Below are 19,820 nucleotides of genomic sequence, written 5' to 3'. Positions count from 1 at the left end.
AAGACGTGGTCACAGTCTCCAGGTTTGCTAGATACAGTTGTCAGGCAGGAGATCTTCCTGTGATAGGCCGAACTACTCTTTTGTGAGCTACCCTGTACCGAGATACCTTGCATGCGGCAGGCTCTGCCGAGTTACCTGTGGCGAGCTACACCAGCGACACTGACCCGAGGTGTCTCTACCTCGGGGCGTCTAGAGGCGGATCGTGGTGTTCCTCTTTGGGAATGGCTTAGAACCCACTGGGAGGAGCTCAGACATTAGGAAAAGTTAGGGGGCCCCGAGCTCGGAGGTAGCTCGGAGCACCTCAGCCTTGGGAAGATGGTGCAAGCCAGATGACTCTCGGCGAGTAGCCTAACCCGCCGAGTTGCCAGATTAAACTCAGTGAGCCCTTCCCATCGAGTTGCGGCTACGCTTGCTGTGCCGTCACGCTGAGTCATTGTTTAAGCAAGGTCACACCCACGTGTCCCCGTGCTACGAGGTCAGGCCAAATCACCCTCCATCAGTTTTCATGCTGCATCCCCCTCTAATGTTCAATTTGCATTCTTCCATCTTGCCTAGCTATTTGGTTGGTTCTGTAACGAGTTGTGGCTATGGCTGAAGGAAAGTGGGAAGAAAAAAGGGGAGGAGAGAAAGGGGAAGGGGAAGAAGAGAGATCATGAGAGAGAGAAAAATGTGAAGGAATCTGAAGTAAAGAGGATTACAGCAGTTGCTGTTTTGTATATGGTGAGGTTGGGGAAGATGAACAGTACTTTTCTCTCAATTGTTTATTACAAGGGTAGTATAAATATTAAAAAATATTACAACTTTAACAGAAGCCTAACGGAAGGGGGTCTTTATCTCACTGTTACAGTACTGGGGGGTCTTTGTCCCAAAACAAAATAGAAGAGGGTGTTTGTCACAGACCCTATAGTAAAAGGGGCTGAGCTTTCTCCCTTTCCCCAACCAAGAATTCTCATGCCCTCTTCATTTTGGCCTTTCTTGCTCTCTCATGAAGCCACGCCATCCGTGTCTTCTTCCTCTCACATAGCAACATCTCAGCATGCCTGACTAGCTTCACCGTTTACCATTCTTAATCTTGATAACAGTCCTTAGAAAGCAAGAAAAGAGGGCCACAATTCAAATAACAAGGGTGGAGCACCTCCTCCATTCAAGCTCGCCTCCTAGGGACATTTTCCGATAGATTTATTTAACACAACTGAAACCCGTCGTTTGTTTTGAAGTTAACGTGTTTTCTGGAACAGGGAATCATCCTACTCCTAGACTCTTTGTTCTTTAAAAATCATTGGCCATTTGTGACCAAATGGGTTGGTTTTGCTATAAACAATAACCTTCGACATTGTTCCGGTGAGGGACTTGATTTTTTGCAGTCAAAACCACCCTTTCTTCTCCAAAACAGGGGAACACCTTACTCCCATCACTTTAATAAACACCGACCATTGGCGACCAAATGAGTTTATTTAATGGTCTCTTGCGTCGTTCAGGTGATCTACATGTTTTTGTGCAGTCAAAATCTGCCAGAGTCGGTTTTTACATACACAATGCCGCCAGAAACAGAGATTGTAGATGGGTTAGGTTTTATACAAATATTGGCTGCCAAAGTTGAGTTTTACAAAAATCATGGTCACTGGCGTAGTTCCAGGAACCGGTCATTGTTTTTCAGCAGGAAAATCCTAGAAAAAGGTACCCCGTTTCGCTACTAAGGTTGCTGCGTCGAGCGGCTACTATAGCGAAAATGGGTTAAGAAGACAATGAATCCGGGTCGGATTCTAGAAATTCTGATTCGGATCGGGCCCTCTTTCTATATGTTATTTTGTTTTTTTTGGGTTTTCAATTCCTTTTTGATTTCTTACTGAAATAATTATTTGTTACTATAATTAATAATTGGTGTAATAATAATTTCAACAATTATTCAAAATAAAAAATAAACTTATTTCAATTTTAGAAAGATTATTAATTTTCATATTTGAAAACAAAAGATAAATTAGTATAGTTTCGAAAATATTATTATTATAATTGCATAAAATTGATTGTTGCATATTCAGAAAAATATTGATTAATTTATATTGGAAAATATAGGATAAATGATTTTTTGCTAATTTATTGATTAGTTTTTGTTGGAAAATAAAAGATATATTAAATTTTTATAAAATTATTACATTTTCAGAAAAGTATTGCAATAATTATTGAAAATAATTGTAGCTATACAAAATTACCAGAACTTACAACTAACTCTCAATTTACATGGAAAATAACAAAATTACATGAAATTACCAGAAATTTTCAATTCATCGAGAAAATAACAGATGTTACTAGACATTAACAGAAATTGTCATAAATTAGCAAAAATTATTTTCCATTTTTAGTAGTTGTTGATTTGTTTTTTTTCCTTGAATTATTTATTTGTAAATTATCAGTAACTATTGAAAATTACTAGAAATTATTAATAAGTTGATAATATTATCAGTAATTACTTGATTTAAATATTAACCTTATTTATTAATTAACAATATTAATTATCCATTTTTATTGATGATATTAATTGACTATAGTAATTAATTACAGTATGACTAAATACCATTTCGGTATGAAGGTAATTTATTAATAAATACCATTAATAATAAGTTACCATTATTTTTTAATTACTACTTTAAAAGTACCACAGTTCCTATACATTTTTTATAAATACTATTATTAAATATTGTTAATAAATCCTATTAATATATTTAATAAATACAACTCATTAGCTCCAATGAAAAAATTACAATGGAGGTTAAGGGTAGTTTCATAATTTTAGGATTTTTAAGGGTATTTTGGTAATTTTGGTAAGCTTAGGGGGGTATTTTGGTCAATTCAGGTATGAGGAGGTTAAAGTTATGATTATAATCTAATGGTGGGTATTTTGGATCAAAAAACCGAAGGGTAGAGATGGATCTCATTTACCTTAACCGCAAGGAGGGGGATGCCGAAGGCAGGGCTAGTGACTGGAGTGAAGTCGTAACAAGGTAGCCGTACTGGAAGGTGCGGCTGGATCACCTCCTTTTCAGGGAGAGCTAATGCTTGTTGGGTATTTTGGTTTGACACTGCTTCACACCCTAAAAGAAGCGAGCTACGTCTGAGCTAAGCTTGGAGATGGAAGTCTTCTTTCGTTTCTCGACGGTGAAGTAAGACCAAGCCGCGGGCCAATGAAATTACTTGAAATGAAATCTTTTTATACAAAGGGGCAAATGAGGGTATTTTTGGCTGAAATTTTATAGGGTGGGGTTTTTAGACATTTTGAATTGATTGCTTATGTCGGATTGGCCCAAATAGGCCCAAATTAGGTAGATCTAGAGGGGTAGTGATTCAGTCAATCTAGAACTTTGAAACGGAATCATGGTAAAATGAGGGAATTTGTGATTGAAATTTGGCAGGCTGGTGCGTTTGAGCATTTTGGGTGGATTGGTATGGTTAGATTGGCCCAATTACACCCAGATCGAGCAGATTCAGGAAGAACTTGATTCAATCAATCTAGATCTTTGAAACAAAATCTTCATATGATGGAGGGGCAAAGAAAAGTATTTTGGGCTAAATTTTTGTCAATAGGACTTTTAGGGTGTCTAGGATCTTATAACAACATCTAATTGGTTTCAGATGGCCAAAATCAAGAAAATTTGGGTTAAAACTTTAAGGGTAGATGTTTTGGTGTGTCAGGTTCAATCGTATAGTTTGATTGGTTTAGAGGTGTTAGGATTAGAGAGATCTAGGTTGGGGGTGCTTTAGGCTCGAGAAGGTTTGAAAGGGATTCTTGGTTTGATGAAAGCATAAACAGAGGAATCTTACATTGAAATTTTAAGTTAGGTATTTTAGGAGGTCCCAGGTCTAATGGTGGTGTTCGGGGGGTTTTAGGTTCTTCAAAGGGATCTGAATAGTTTGATCGGGTGTTCGAGATAAATTAAGTTTTTTGGCAATGAACTGAACAAAAATCGGATGTTGATAGATGGGTTTCTAAAGGTATTGGTTTCTTAGATCATTTGGTGGGGTTTGATCGATTTATAAATGGTATGATCAAGGGCATACAATAAATGGATATCTTGACTAATGAGATAGCTTACATTGAAATCTTAGTCTGATTAAGAATCAACTGTGATGGAATTTTGTGATAAGATGTTTATAAGTATAATGGGATCTTTATAATCCCATTAACTCTAATTTATAATTCAGTTAAAAAATCTTATGCACCGCACAGATACCGATTAGTATATAATAAAGGAAAAAAGGGAGGTCACAAATGCCTTGTGTGGGTCCAAATTTACAATATGTATTCACTCAAAAGAATTCCTTGGGCTCACTAAGAAAAGAGACTTTAGGTGGGGCCCAATGTATTTAGCCCATTAGCCCAAGGAGACATGGGTGGGCCTAATTGATGCAATGGTCTCATAAAATGAAAGGAAAATTTCTTGAAATCAAATCTATCATCGGTTGAGAAATGGCCTAAATCTTAAAAGGCAACTGACATATTTGAAGGCTTAATTGATCAACCAAATGAAAAGTCATGGTTGGCCAATGAATTACATGATGCATGGGCCCAGCCCCTTTGCCAAGTGGTGCTTAGGGAGATAAATCCAATATATGCACTCAATTACATTTAAAGGGGAATCAAGAATGGATCATCAAGCTGTCAATCTGGTGGGTCCATATTAATTACAATTTATAATAAGCATAGCTGGTTAAATTTCAATTTGAATTCAAACCAGCGGATTTATCTAAGGGTAGGCATTATGAATAGAATAGATATAGGAAGAAGAGCAAGGTTCTCCGTCCTTCGGCTCCCTTTAATAGCTCCCAAATTTTGCTTTGGCTCTTCAACCATTAAAGCTTCGGAATTACTACAACTCCTTGACAAATTGATTAAGGGATTTCGGCTTTAAGTTCCTGCAATCAAAATACTTGCCAACCTACAATCAAAACGGCTTTTTACTGCAACAACAATAATAAAAAGTAAAAAAAAAGAAAAATCTTTTTGTCAAATTCTTGCAGCGATAAAGATTTCCATGAAGTTGTTGATTTATCGTGAAGAAAATTTTGCTTCTTCTTGCTTACTTCTTATAATTGCAAGTTACTATTATGGCTCCAGATTTTGTTCAAGACACAAGAATCAGAGGGTTTTCTTTGCAAAAAAAAAAAAAGAGATTGTATCCCACTTACATTTCTGCCAAAAAAAAAAAAAACAAAGTTTCTTTGAATTTATCTTCATTTTTTGTGTTCCAAATTTATGCATGAAATTTGTGTCGACATATGCATTAGGGCCCCATTTGATTGATAGGAATAGAGGTTTGGAATCAGAATCGGAATGGGCTATTTTGATTGCAACTTTTTGGTTGGGCCGGAATTCTATTCCCATTCCCGGTGCATGGCATTCTTCTATTTGAGAGAATGACTATTCCTTCCCCTCTTTTGGTAATGAAATCCCATTCCTACTGATTCAAAGTCCTATTCCCATTTATGATTGAACCAAACATGCAGATTATGGGAATAGATCGTTCTTATCCCGATTCGTTTTGTGAACTAAGCAGACCTTAGATTGAACAAAACCATATTAAATGAAGTAGCATAAAATAGATGTCTCCCTTCAGTCAACATTTGACTAGAAAAGATTTCCTAGCAGAAAAGGAAAAGAAAATTTGAAATTCAAATAAAAGGGAAGTAAAAGCAAATGAGACAATTAGGGGTGGATTCAAACCGAGCTGAGTCAAGCCGAATACTTAGCTATTCGAGATTGGCTTGCAAGAATAGTATCAGGCTCGAGCTCGGCTCGGCTCGGCTCGAGCTCGACTATAAGCCAAGTTTTTTTTGAAAATTAAAAATTATATGTATAAAATTATTTTTTATTTTTTAGACAAAAATTAAGAATTATAAAAATTATTTAATAATATATATACAAAAAATAATTATAAAAATATATAATATTATAATATTATATATACAAAAAATAAATATAAAAATTATTTACTATTATAATAAAAATGATTTATTTAATAATAGGCTCGCAAACCTCACAAGCCGAGTTTCATTGGGATCGAGCTCGACTCGATTAACAAACAAGCCTATATATTGGGTTAAAACTTGACTCAAAATTCAGTTTAAACTGAACCGAGCCAAACTCGAATAGCTCATACAAAACTCAACTCGTAGCAACTCCTAGTACGAGATAATGAAAAACGGTGACTCGGTGACTCGGTGAGGGGAAATGAGCTGCTCTCCTGCCTCCCGTTGGAATAGCGCTGGGCTAAAATGGTGAAATCACGGCCTTTGACGCACTGCTGTGGCCCATTTTTAATCTCTTCATCCAATTCAAAGTGGGAAGTAAAGGAGCTGACTTTGGTGGACTTGGGCAATGGCCCAAGTTTCCTTGGGTCCAAGCAATGCTAATGCTAGGTTGGGATAGAATATTCAGTTCTATTATTCCAAATTTTCAACCCGAGGTCATTGGAATTTGAAAAAACAACATGTTGGGTTCCCAGACTCCCAGTTCCCACAGCCACAAGATCATTCATCGCATGGCTGAATTAATTACTTGTTCTAATTTCTAAGTTCGATACTTTTAATGTTTGCTTTGAAGTTTGGAATTCTTCAGCTTAAAGGGATCGTCGGTAGACTTGAAGACAGAGAGTCAGAGACCTCGTGCAAACAATTCTTTAAGAAAATATAACAGCGTAGAAGTTGGATCAGAAGAAGAAGAAGAGTAGAAAGAAAGAAATGAGAACTAAGAATCAGAAGGACCCCAACACTCAATAGTGAACTACGTTTAGTTTATACATTCTTGGCTTATTTCTGGACACAATTTACAGTCAGAGCTCATCCCAACTGCTTGATATGGACCGTTCATTTGGAGAGTTGAAAATCTACTCCATAGTCCATATAGACTGGGGAGACTTTTTAATTATACGACATCTTCATTCCCGGAATATGACGTCACTTGCTAGACTCATTAGCATCTCCAGTGATTCCGGCGGAAATTTCCGTGCAAACAGGAACGTATGGTTGCGAACAGTTTCTGAACTATTCCAGTCTCCACCATTACCATATCTTAATCTATCACGCCTGAGAGAAATTATGAGTTCTGATCCCACTTCCGATGCTCCGTATGTATGGGGATGCCCGCCTTGGCTCCATCTCCAGTTCACGTTCGTGAGGGTCGCCGGAACGCACCCAAGAGAGTCCTCCATGCTCAGCAGCGTCGAGAAGTAATGCTCCTCTGGGTAGCAAATCTGGGGACTTATGCAGGGAAGTTTGAACTTGGCCCAGAGCCGCTCGTCCTGCACCACCAACCTTGCGTGTCGACGCGTCAGGATGAAGAACTGAGACCCGACGCGGAAGCTCTCGAAGGGTACTTCGGGCATCATCACATCAGCTCCGCGCGCCATGTACCGATCATAGATGCCGGGCTCGTCTTTGAGAATCTCAATGAAGCTCTGGTTTGATTGCAGGAGGGCATTATAGGTGAAGGCGAAGGAGTGGAGAGGGATGCAGGTGGAGGAGAGGAGAGCAAACATGGCGTTTGTGGAGTCGTGGAGGAGTGCATGGGCGAGGAGGCGGCGAGCTGAGGAGATGAGAGTTGGAGAGCCACGTTGGGTGGGTTTGGAATAGATGACTCGGCCGGAGAAGACACCACGAAAGGGCGGGTCATAAGCATAAGAGGGATCGGCGTGGATGTAAATATTGAAGAGGGCCTCTGGTTTCTGCTTGCGGGGTTGTTGCTTTGTTTGGTTTTGGTGGAAGTAGTGTTCCCAAAGTGGGGCTAAGGGGAGAGGGGTTGTGGTCAGGAACATGAAGGCTATCTTCTTTCGTGCACTAGTGGGCTCTGGGTTTGGGTTTACTTGGGAAGCTACTCGAAAGAGCTCGTCATCTCCTTCCGGTGGTGGCGGAGGTGGTGGTGGTGGTGGCGGTGAAGGCGGATACATGATGATTTTGCCATTGTAGTTTGTGAGAAGGAACAAGTTTAATAGGTTGGTGTGCCGTGCGGTGGTGGTGGCGAAGAAGAGAATGAGAGGGAAGCACAAAACGATGGCATAGCAGAGAGAAGAGGGAGTCGGAGATATCATCCTTCAAGAGATTTGAACCAGAGAGAGAGAGAGAGGAGATGTGAAGGGCGTGGTTCTATACTTCTACATCATCTACGATGACTTTTCAAATTATGGTAAGATGGTTCGTACGAAACGTGTGAGGACAAAAGCAAAACAGGCATATCATGGAGCGGTGCAGATCCGATATTGGATTAGAACCGTATTTATCGGGTGAGACGGGATTTCTCATTTCCGGACTGCCTTCAGGAAATCCCGGCTCTTGTATTGGGTTGGGCTCCATTTAAAATCGAACCCAAAAATCCGAGCTTGAATTCGAAATTTGGGCCATTTCGCAGTAATCAAATCATATCTGGATATTACTTTCATACTGTTTTAAAGCAAATTTGGATATCACAGTGACAGTCATACCATTTTAAGTTCATAATATTTGAATTTGAATTTTTATTTTTTTTAATATCCAACGGATATCAAATCAAACTCAAATTGGAACCCTGCTTGATTTGATTCGAGTTCCTTTTAATTACACTCTTAGATCGAAGTGTCTTACAAGATACAAATCTTGATTTGCAGGCATGAATAATTGGATACATGCGTATTCAAGCATTAGATACTATCATGGTTCAATTCAAGGTATCAGTAGTACACTTTAAAAAAAAAAAGAAAAAATTTCAAGGTATCAATACCCTTGCTTATGGAGAGTTTTTATTGAGCTGAAACTCTTTTTTTAATCCTTTTGGTGTTATATTTTAACAGTGGTATTATTACGAGTTTTGGGTTTTCTCCTCACAAAATCGGTCTTGACACCCACGTCACAGCGATGACATCTCTGCATGTTTTTCAAACCGTATGGTGTCATTGATCGTTCAGTCCAGAAATCATGCAGTAACTAGTTCTATTTCACCCCTTACCTGATGTTTTGCCAAAAATCATTAGTAGGTGGTCGAATCATCGATCTGTTCGACCAAAATAATAGTTTTTGGCCTTTTTTATTTTAATCATTTTTTAAATTGCAACAGGTTGTTTATTCGAATTGCTGACCCAAAAACCAATGGCCAAAGGGGTTTCGATTCTGGGTCAGTTTTTAGAATATTGTATCTACATATTTGAATATTTTTATTCATGGAGAGATATTTCCAATGCATGTTAATTTACATGGTTGTGAGGTGGGTTTGAGGACAACTTTATGAGTAATAAATCCAATTTTCTATTATTGCATCTAGGGGTGTCAATTGGACTGGATTTGGTCCAATTCGATCCAGTCCAATATAAGTCCATTACAAATGGACCAGGTCCAATCCAATCCAATGAATATTTTGGACCATTTTGGACTGATCCAATCAATGTTTGGACTATTCAATTTGTTCAAATTTGTTTTGATTTAGATTGGTTCCAACCCAAATCTGGTCCATTAACACCTATATTCTTATCTTTTATCAATGGACCAGATATTAGCTCAATCCAATCCAATACAAATTCATTACAGATAGACTAGATCCAATCCAATCCAATAAATACTTTGGACCATTATTAAGTCTAGACTGGTCCAATTCATTATGCCTTGTTGGTCCGTGCAATCCGTCTAAATTGATTTTGGTTTGGACGGATCCAACTCAAAACCGGTCCATTGGCACCCCTAATTGCATCGCATTTTAACTCAAGCCAATTGTGAATAATTGCATATGTTCACATATTACAAAGATACCCCCACTTTGATACCTATTCTTTCTTTCATCATAAAGAATATTTATTTTTCTTATGACATACATATAACATTATCATATTATCACATCCAAATTTGTAAATTCAAAAGTTAAAAGTATAGCTATCAATTATAATCGGGTCTAGTCCCAATTACAAGTCCTAGGGTCCGGTTCAATACTGGTTCTGCACATTTACTAATGTGGAAGCATCAGTCTTATTCAATTTACCATGGTTACCCCTTGATTAAACAACACATTTCCACACTTGATAGCAAGAGTTCACTCTTGTGCATGGCTAAAACCAAGAATCATGGCCCTTAGATGTATTTTAGTGGCTCCACCAAGATATCATTTTATCTAATTTAAGGTGGGGCCATACCAATACATCAAAGGCTTTGATTTTATTGTTTCATTGTCTAGCAAATGTGGTTTGTGATAGTAATAGCCGAAAATAAGCAAATGGAAACTTCAATTTCAGAGAGAGTAAAATAAGCTGAAACGCAAAAGAGATTTCTGGACAGTTGCGCATAACCAAATCTTACAAATTCGAATGTTGCTTTGATTTCATTATGTTTTCAAGCTTTCATTTTGAAGATATCAACTTTTCTAAGAAACATATTAGTTAGTTGCTGCATGACTTTTTTTTTTTTTTGAAAAACAATACATTAAACCAAAATTATCCACCATGAAAGGTGCAGCAAAACAGTAGAGATCCATATCCAAAGAGTACAGAAAGAACATCCCTCTCTCTCACACCTGCAATTGCACATGCCACTCAACAGTTTCGAGATAATAATATTAAATGTGATATTTACTTTCACGTAAACTTGTAATATAAATTTTTAACCAAAATCAATATATTAACTAATAAATATGACATTTAATATATTGTATTATTATCTAATAAATATGATGGTACATAATGTACTATTTTCTTGAAGGGCGAAAACACCCAAGAGAATCAACAATCATAATAAATTTGGTGCACTTGCGCTCCATCATGTAACAAAAGATTTGATTGTTTGAATATGAAAATAATAATAATAATAATATTATTATTATTATTATTATTATTAATTTTATTATTATTATTATTATTGAATAGTACTTCTAAAAAGTATTTTCGAGGAGCAGTTTTTACAAAAAATAGTTTTAATAAACAACATAACATAATAAAGTGGTTCTAACTTTTGTCTTTAATTATATTTATGAAAACAGGTGGAAAATATCAAAAAATCCATATCCATGTTCAGATAATATACTCTAAAGTAACATAAAAGTGCAAATGTTTGTAAAATTGCATTTTACTTGGACATGTACATAACACCCAATGTAATCACAGCAACAAACATAACATATGCGGAAGCCCAATACACATAGGTTAATTGAAGAATCAGGTGAAGCCATGAAATGATGGAGTTTATAATTTGCTTCCTCATATGTTTTATATGAGCAAACACTGCACTCTGTACTGGTGGACCTGCAAGTTGCATCCAGTCCAAGTATTGTATATACATGAGTGATGACCAATGAACACTACAAAAAATTTTCCCACCAGCCATTAATGACTTGTAATGAGATAATACATGAGTGACTAGATAAACATAAAGTAACCAAAACACAAAGTACTTACATATGTTAAAGTTAAATACATCTGCATTCAATGCATATTATTTATCAAAATCAGAGAAAAACGAAAATCATAACCACCAACATAGATTATGTTGAACTAAGCCTTCTCAATGGTGGCTGAGTATGGTTAGCATATATTGCATTTGCAAGTTGTTGCCTAAGCAACAACATCTCTTATTGCTGATCTACACTACCAACAACAATCTCATCAACATCTCCATTTGTCTTTGACGGAGGTTGGATTTTGAACTCTTCATCATTCTCAAACTTGTTAAATAAGGTGTTCGTGTCGTAGTTGCCCCTAATTAAGTTGTGTATTGCCATGCAAGCCACAACTATTAACCATTGTGTTCTCAGTGAATAGTACGACATACACTTTAGGATAGGGAATCAAACCTTCAACACACTAAAACTCTACTTGGTAACACTTCTCAATGAGGCAAGAGCATTGTTGAAGTATTCTTTTTTTTGTTTGTTTTAGGTCGTCCTCCCCTTCGAAAATCAAGCAAACGGTACCGTGTATTACGATATGGTGTTATGTAGCTAGTTATGTTGGGGTTTGTAAAATCAACAATATAATACTTACATGAGAATGAGGATATTATTTTTTTGCACCAATTCAGATAATATACAAAAATTGCAATGTATGATGCACTCATACACTATGGTGGATGCGGAAAATTATATTTTGAATTATGTACAGCTTCTGAAAATATGCGGTAGTCGTGTGCAATTCTCCCATCTAGTAAGGGCAAATGTAAACCGCATGTTGAAATCACATGCGACTGTTACATTTTGTGTGCAAGGCCTTTTCTATGCTAGTACGATCAAGGTTCAAAGTATCGGAAATGCCAAGTGTATTGGAAAGTCAATTTTAAGAAACATATCGGGATATGCCTTGGATATACATGCCTATCGGAGAAAAACTAAGGTACACATAGATACGCTTGAAAACACTATAAATACTTTATTATCTTGAGTTATGTAAAACTTACTTTGAGAGGAAATATTATTTTTATATTTTAATTGTTGTTTTTCATTTTACTTATGTGGCACCTAATCTGTGGGGGAGCTAGGAATTTTCTCTTGAGGGGTCAAAATTAAATAAGAAAATGAAATAGAGAGTAGAGAAAGTAGGGTTGGGAGAGAAATGGGGTAGAAAGTTTTGGGTATATCACAGTTATTTAAAATAAATAAATATATATATATATATATATATATATATATATATATATATTTTTTTTTTAATTTTGGGAGTTAGAAGAGCAGTAGAGAGTGATATCCTTACCATTTGGTAGAACTTTCCAGTTTTATTTTTTATTTTTTGGGACCCACTTTATTATGTTTCTAACTCTACCCTCCACTTACTAGCTAACTATATAAATCATGGTTTTAAGAAGAAGCTTGGGGGGCAAGGACCCCACCAATATACTTGGCTCCGCCCCAGCACCTTGTGACACTTATGTGGAATAAAACACAATAAACAATTATTATATGGCACATCATGCCTAAACCATGCTTTTCCCTGATTTCCATTGCATAAATTTAACGGACACGCAACACCACGATACCAAACATCGCCTGAATTAGAGTGGGTTGTCAAGTGGAAGATTTGTGTTGGAGCTAGGAATTTTTTTTTTTTTTGTTTGGTCAGGGTGAGGACATTGAAATTTTCTCAACAAGAAATCATAAGGCTGTGTTTGGTTGCAGTGCAGATTTATTTGTATTAGTACAAATGCCTGAGAATGTAAATGTAAAAAATACAAATTCTTGTTTAATTTTGTTTTGGATTTATTTTATTCTGCTTCATGTCTTAATTTACTTCATTTGTAGTGCAATCACACAAAAAAAAAAGCTAAAATTTAAAACAAAAATAAATCAGAATTTACACTCAAATAATTTGCACTGCCATAATTTTGCATCAATGCAAATTTATTTACATTGCAATCAAGCACAGCCTAAACTTCTAATCTCAGGGCTTTCTTAGGATTTGGACATGGGCATATCATATGGCCCCCTCACCTCCCCAACCCCGGCTGCCCTTTCGCACAAAATAGGGAAACAATGTTATTTGAATCTGGTGGACAGCCAAATAATGGGCCGGGTCAGGTCCTGTTCAGGATATTGCAAAACTAGTTCCAAACCAGAACATACTGACCCCAAACCAACCCGGACTATCGGGTCTGGTCCAATAAAACCGGATTATATTTGACAGCTATACTTTTAATCCTGTAATGGGTCTAACTGGCCCATTGACAGCCCTACACCAACTAAGCATATAACCCGTGTGCACAGAACGTTAGAATAGCTGTGGAGGGTTTTCATTGGCGAGAATTTAACTGTATAAAGCTATTCAGAATAATAAAGTGTTATACTATCAGTAAAAAGAAAACTTCATAAACAAATCTTATGTGTAATTAGGGTACAACGTGGGTCGGGATGGGCCGTGCCTTTGTCAAGTTCTGAATGAGCCTAAACCCAAACCCAAGCTTGCCATGATTTCAATAGTTGAGATAGTCACTTAATACTTCCTCCATTTGGAAGGTACTGGTCAAACCCCCAGAACCATAGGTTCTTCGTGGTATGGCCACTGGGCCGTATGTATAAGAAAAAAGAATCCAAAACCCAAGAATGATGGATTGAACATTTGTTAACTTTTGAATGGGCCTAAATCCAAACCCAAGCCTACCCATGACTCAATAGTTGAGATGGTCGGATGATACCTCCTCCATTTGGGAGGTATGGGTTAAACCCGCAGAACGACAGACTCTCTATGGTATGGCCACTGGGCCGTGTGTACCAGAAATAAGAATCCAAACCCCAAGCCTGATGTAGTTGAAATTCTTGAACTTGGATTGGGATGGATTAAACATTTATTAAGGCTCAGTTTAGGAGTAGAAATACAAATTTGTAGAGTGTAAAACCTTTGTATTTTGTATTATTTTGTGTATTCGCACCGCACATATTTGTATTTGTACTCCTAAACTGAGCCTAAGTTTTGAATGAACCTGAACCCAAACCCAAGCCTGCCCATGACCCAGTAGTTGAGATGGTCGTATGACACCTCCTCGGCATGGGTTAAACCCGTAAAGCCAGTCTGTCCATGGTATGGCCATTAGGCCATGTGTACCAGAAAAAAGAATCCAAAACCCAAGCTTGATGTAGTTGAAAATCTTGAACTTGGGTCCGGATGGATAGAACATTTGTTAAGTTTTAAATGGGCCTGAATCCAAACCCAAGCATGCTGATGACCCAGTAGTCGAGATGGTTGTATAGCATGGTCTCCGTCTATTTGGGAGGCATAGGATCAAACCCGTGGAACCATAGGCTCTTCATGGTATTGGCCGATGGGCCTCATGTGTAACAAAAAAAAAAATGTAACCCGACTTGCATCGCAACATGTAGTTGGAAATTCTTGAACTTAGGCAACCCGACTTGTATCGCAACAATGGCTTATTAGGTGAAATAACATTATAAATGGAAATTAATGATCCGTTTGGTTCATAGTTAGAATTGAAATCGGGATGGTCTATGCCCATAGTTTGTTTGGTTCAAACAGGAATTGATATAAGAATTGAAATCAGTTGGACAGGAATGAGAATGGGATTCTGATTCCATTCAACCAAACAGTTTGGATCAGAATGGTTCATTCCAATTCCGATTCCAAACCCTTTTCATGTGAAACAAATAAAAGTGGTGGTTAGGTTTATAAGCAGTATGAAATCCAGGGAATACTCTCTGCTATTTTAGAAGATTTTGAAATCCACAGGGATTTAGTCAATTTAGAACCTGCTGATTTAGGGAATCACTTTGCATATTTAACTTTTGAATTCTGATTTCTGATTCACAATTTGAAAACGAGGAGGTTGGTGGGAAGAAAAGTTCAATGGCAGAACAGTTCAACAAAGCCTGTTATGACAATCATGGCTTGCTAGAGGGGCCTTTGCAGAATCTTAGAAAAGGATATGGTGTTCAGAGGAAAAATCTAAGCAATCTTTCAATAGTGGCAATCTGGATTTATCACAGAATGCAATTCAACCAGAAAGCAAAAGTCATGAGCAGAACAGAAAGCTTAAGAAGCAGCAACAAGGATTTTCAGCCAAGACCAACCAGCCAATTCAATATGCTATTGACATTGGACCAGTCCAAACTGGATGGGTCACTAAGATGGTGACAGAGCCAACTAGTCCGGACTGGGTGGCTAGTTTGTTAGACCGCTGGCAAAGTCAATCAGCCTGGTCGGCCGGTTCAGCCGCGGGTTGAAAGCACACCTATACTCTTTTTCCTCTTATTCTTTATCTCCCTTATCTTTTAACTTATGTCTAACTATAATCATCTGATCATCTCATTAAATCTCAATGGAACTACAATTAGACAATATGTATGATTCTGGAAAGGTATGACGAGGAAAGAACTTTGACCAATCACATCCCCCAGAGCATCCAAATGAGAAATCATTTTTCCAATTTTTCATTTGGTTATGTAAGCTATTGAGAATAGATTGGTTTTAACTATTAAGCCATCTTTATAAAACTAAAATCGTTAAGAATGTTAATGGATTGGGTGGATTGTTATTAAGGGTGTTAAAGGTATTTGAAAATTCGATTTTGAATGTGAGATTCAACATAATCAAATCAAATTCAGATAATTCGAATATTTAATTGGTCAAATTCGGATATCTTATTCATATCGAATAGTTAATCGGATTTGAATTCGGATATGACCTGATTCGATTCGATAAATATCCGAATTCAACCGATTATTTAATTCTTATAAATAATATATAAAATATTTAAATGTTTTATATAATATATATAATAATTAAATTATATAAATAATTTATATATTTATATACTTTATATAAATAAAATATTTATTAATTACCTAAATTAATTAATTGGTCGAATTCAAACCAGATCGAATATTCAAATATTTAATCAAATTTGAATATTAATTTTCAATATCCATTAGATATCAAATCAAATTCGGATATTGAATTTTCTAATCACATACGAATGCAGATATTATCTGATTCGATTCGATTTTCACCCCTAATTTCATTTGAATTCGAATGCGAATAATGGGTTGATTGGTTCGATGAATGAGTTGAAATTCAACCAAAACCCAACCTCGCCCAAAACGTGCCTAATTACCACCCTAAGAATGTATAGCTTGACAAACTAGGATGCAACTTGGGTCGGGATGGGTTGAGCATTTGTTAAGTTTTGAATAGGCTTAAACCCAAACCCAAGCCAGCTTGTTGAATGAAATAACATTGTACTTTTGTAAATAGCATTGAAATAAAAACTAAAAAGGAACATGCAAGATATCATGTGAAACAAATAAAAATGGTAGTTAGGTTTATATGCAGTGTGAAATCCGGGGAATACTTTTTGCCATATTTTCTGCTATTTTAGTCATTTTAAAACTTGCTGATTTAGGAAATCACTTTGCGTATTTAACTTTTGAATTCTGAGTTCTGATTTACTATTTGAAAACCAGAAGGTGGGTGGGAAGAAAAGTTCAAACATGGGCTTAATTGATAGATAATGGGATAATATTTTAATATAGAATGGTTCAACAAAGACTGTAACCCCATTGCCAATCATGGCTTGCTAGAGGGCCTTCGCAGAATCTAAGAAAAAGGGTTTTGGGTGCAGACTGCAGAGGACAAATGTAAGCAAGCATTCTTTCAATGGTGACAATGGGAATTGGTCACAAAATGCTATCCAAAACAGAAAGCAAGAGTAAAAAGCAGAGCAGAAATCTTCAGAAGCGGCAACAAGGATTTTAAGCCAAGACCAACATTACGAACCCTACGTACAAAAGAAAAAGTGGGCACATATTTAGTGGTCAGGAATTAGCTTTCAGTGGGCCTTCATGAAAGTAAATGAAATCACCTATATATATGCATATATGTCTTCTTTTGATAGACAAGATATAACCTAAAAAGTTGAGCAATTGAAGAACCATATTTACTTCTTGAGGGAATCATATAGCCCCTAAGTTTATTGAGACAAGGATTTGATTTGATTGTGGGGGTTCCTTAATTTACTGAACTGGATCAAAGGTAGAACAGTAGGAATGAAGTAGATATCCTCAAAGCCAATGAAACACTCCCTAAAGTCTCACTAGGAACTGATATACAGTTGAATAGCATTCCACACAACTAGGACTAAAATCATATAAACAACATCAATGAAATCACTTGAAAATGACAAAAGATCCCAACCCAATTAAGATTGGATCCTAATAGTGTCTTGGGTCTGTCTAATGGATCATTCGAAGAGGCCAAAGCCTTGGATGCCGGCACCAGGTTAAACTGATTGTTTGGATGTTGACACCAGTGATGCTCAGGAGATGTTTATCAAAAGGTAGCAACGATTCTTATTTCTACAAGTTTTAACTGATGGAAGACTGGCTATATCTGTGGATACGACCTAACCTAGTAAAGGTGAGGGTTGTTGCTTCAACAGTGACTTTTTTTAACCGGCTCTTATTTTGGTGTTAAAAGGAGAAACGATGCCAATGAAAGCTAGGCCATGGCTGTTGGTTGGGTAGGTTCCAATCAGAATTTAAAGGCTCAAAGCGACACCCGTGAACAGCTTGAGGCCAATTGAAAGAAGGAAAAAAGAAATCAGGACACAGTGATTGAATAGCACGTAGACTGTTGGCGGGAATAGGGGTCTGGAATTAAAATTGGAATGGGCTATTTCGATTCGAACTTTTTGATTGAGTGGAATTGGAATTCCATTTCTATCCCTGGTGGAATGACATTTTTCCATTTGAGTGAATGAATGGTCATTGAATAAAATCCTATTCCTGCTGATTCCAATTTTCATTCTCATTCTTATCTGAATCAAACAGACTATAAGAATAGACCATTCTGATTCTTATTCTGAAAGATTCCGGTTCCGATTCCAATTCCGACCGATGGATTCTCAATTCTTATGGTTCTTATTGTATATGCAATTAACTTCTGGGAATTTGTTTGTCTCTTCTGCAGTGTAATGCATATTTATGCCATAAAAAAAATAGTAAGATTTCTGGGGTACCAATTCATCTACATATGGATCTGCGCTTGTATCTAGCTAGTAGTCTCATTTGCAGAAACAGAAGAAGATTGTGAATGTCTGTCTCATGTCTTTTCTACATGTTGGGTAATTGTTACTGCATCAAAATCAAGTCCTTGCTCATGGCAGTCAATAAGGGGTCGTACTGTATAAGTGGTGATTGGTGAGTGTGTCCCACCATTTGTACCCATCCAACCAAAATGGTTGCAGCATTATTGAGTGCCTAGACATGACCATACGGGGTAGTGGCTTTATTCAGAGTTTCTCAATTATTAAGACATCTCTGCTGCCTATATGATGACAGAAATTGCCCATGTTTTTGCATCAGTCTTCTTATGTACATGATGATCAAACCTCTTGGGTTGGAATGGTCATTTCAGCCCCTGGAAAGGTATAACAAGAAGTCTAAGTTATTAAATTTTTATTATTGGTGTCTTGTTATATTAAAAAACTATCCACATTACTCTCATTTGTACCCCAAATCAAGATCAAAATATCAATTCAAGAGAGTCGATTTAAGACCCATCTACCCCTTGAAACACTCAAGTTATAGAGGCATATTGGAGGGTTACAGATGATATGCTCTAATACATTGCGATATTTTAATCCTTGCCCTAAATGCCTGTTCCTAAAAATAGAACAAGCAAGACTAGTGGTGTGACCCAGATTAGCAAGCCAACCAGCCACAAAGGTAGCTTCTCTTAAACACATGCATATAAGACATAGTCACATAGTAAGATTAATGTTATGGCAGGTAGGATTGGATCATGTGGATGAGCCTCATCAAATAGCACTCTTCAATGAGTTGTTTGGTAAAGATAAATATTTTGTACGATTTTGTCTTAAAAAATGAGACAAAAATCTGCTTTAAACGTTTTGTATGATTTTTTTACACTTCAATGCCATTAGGCGCCATATAAGCCAAACAGTGAAGGAATCAGTCTTGAAAATGAAAAATGTTAAAATTGATGTTTTTTTTATAAATAGTTCATACGATTTTTGAGAGGCTCAACCAAATAACGTTTTAGGCGTTTTTTTGTTAAACACATCTACAATGCTGATCTGGTACAATTTCTTCAAAAAACTACATCGATACCAAACACTATCTAAGCTAGAATCCCCTTGAATGATAATGCTGCTTCGAATAAACCTTGATGTAATGTGATGTACTTCAAGAGTTGCCCGAGATTCTACCATGTTAATAGAATACTGACCACAAAGAGAAGGTGACCAACATGATCCGTTGCCACCACTCCAACCTCACCCAGCCCAACCATCGATTTTCCTTGATGCATCAAAATTGATCTTCACTTCACACCTACAAGAGCTCCATGACTCTGTTTGGTGATTGGAGC

At 36.8% G+C, this 19,820-nt stretch overlaps 1 protein-coding gene across 1 annotated transcript; it reads right to left on the bottom strand.

Moving 5' to 3' along the window:
• Positions 1–6,666: 6,666 nt before the first annotated feature.
• LOC104590582 (glycosyltransferase BC10-like) lies at positions 6,667–8,139 on the bottom strand. The gene has a single exon (XM_010249298.2). It carries the CDS (start codon positions 8,076–8,078, stop codon positions 6,930–6,932), a length of 1,149 nt encoding a protein of 382 aa, XP_010247600.1. The 5' UTR covers positions 8,079–8,139; the 3' UTR covers positions 6,667–6,929.
• Between the last annotated feature and the right edge of the window lie 11,681 nt (positions 8,140–19,820).

The sequence above is a fragment of the Nelumbo nucifera genome, chromosome 2, assembly GCF_055504915.1.
Source record: "Nelumbo nucifera cultivar China Antique chromosome 2, China Antique-T2T, whole genome shotgun sequence".
NCBI lineage: Eukaryota > Viridiplantae > Streptophyta > Magnoliopsida > Proteales > Nelumbonaceae > Nelumbo > Nelumbo nucifera.
The sequence above is the reverse complement of the archived record's forward strand: the minus strand, read 5'-3'. Positions and strand labels throughout refer to the sequence as shown.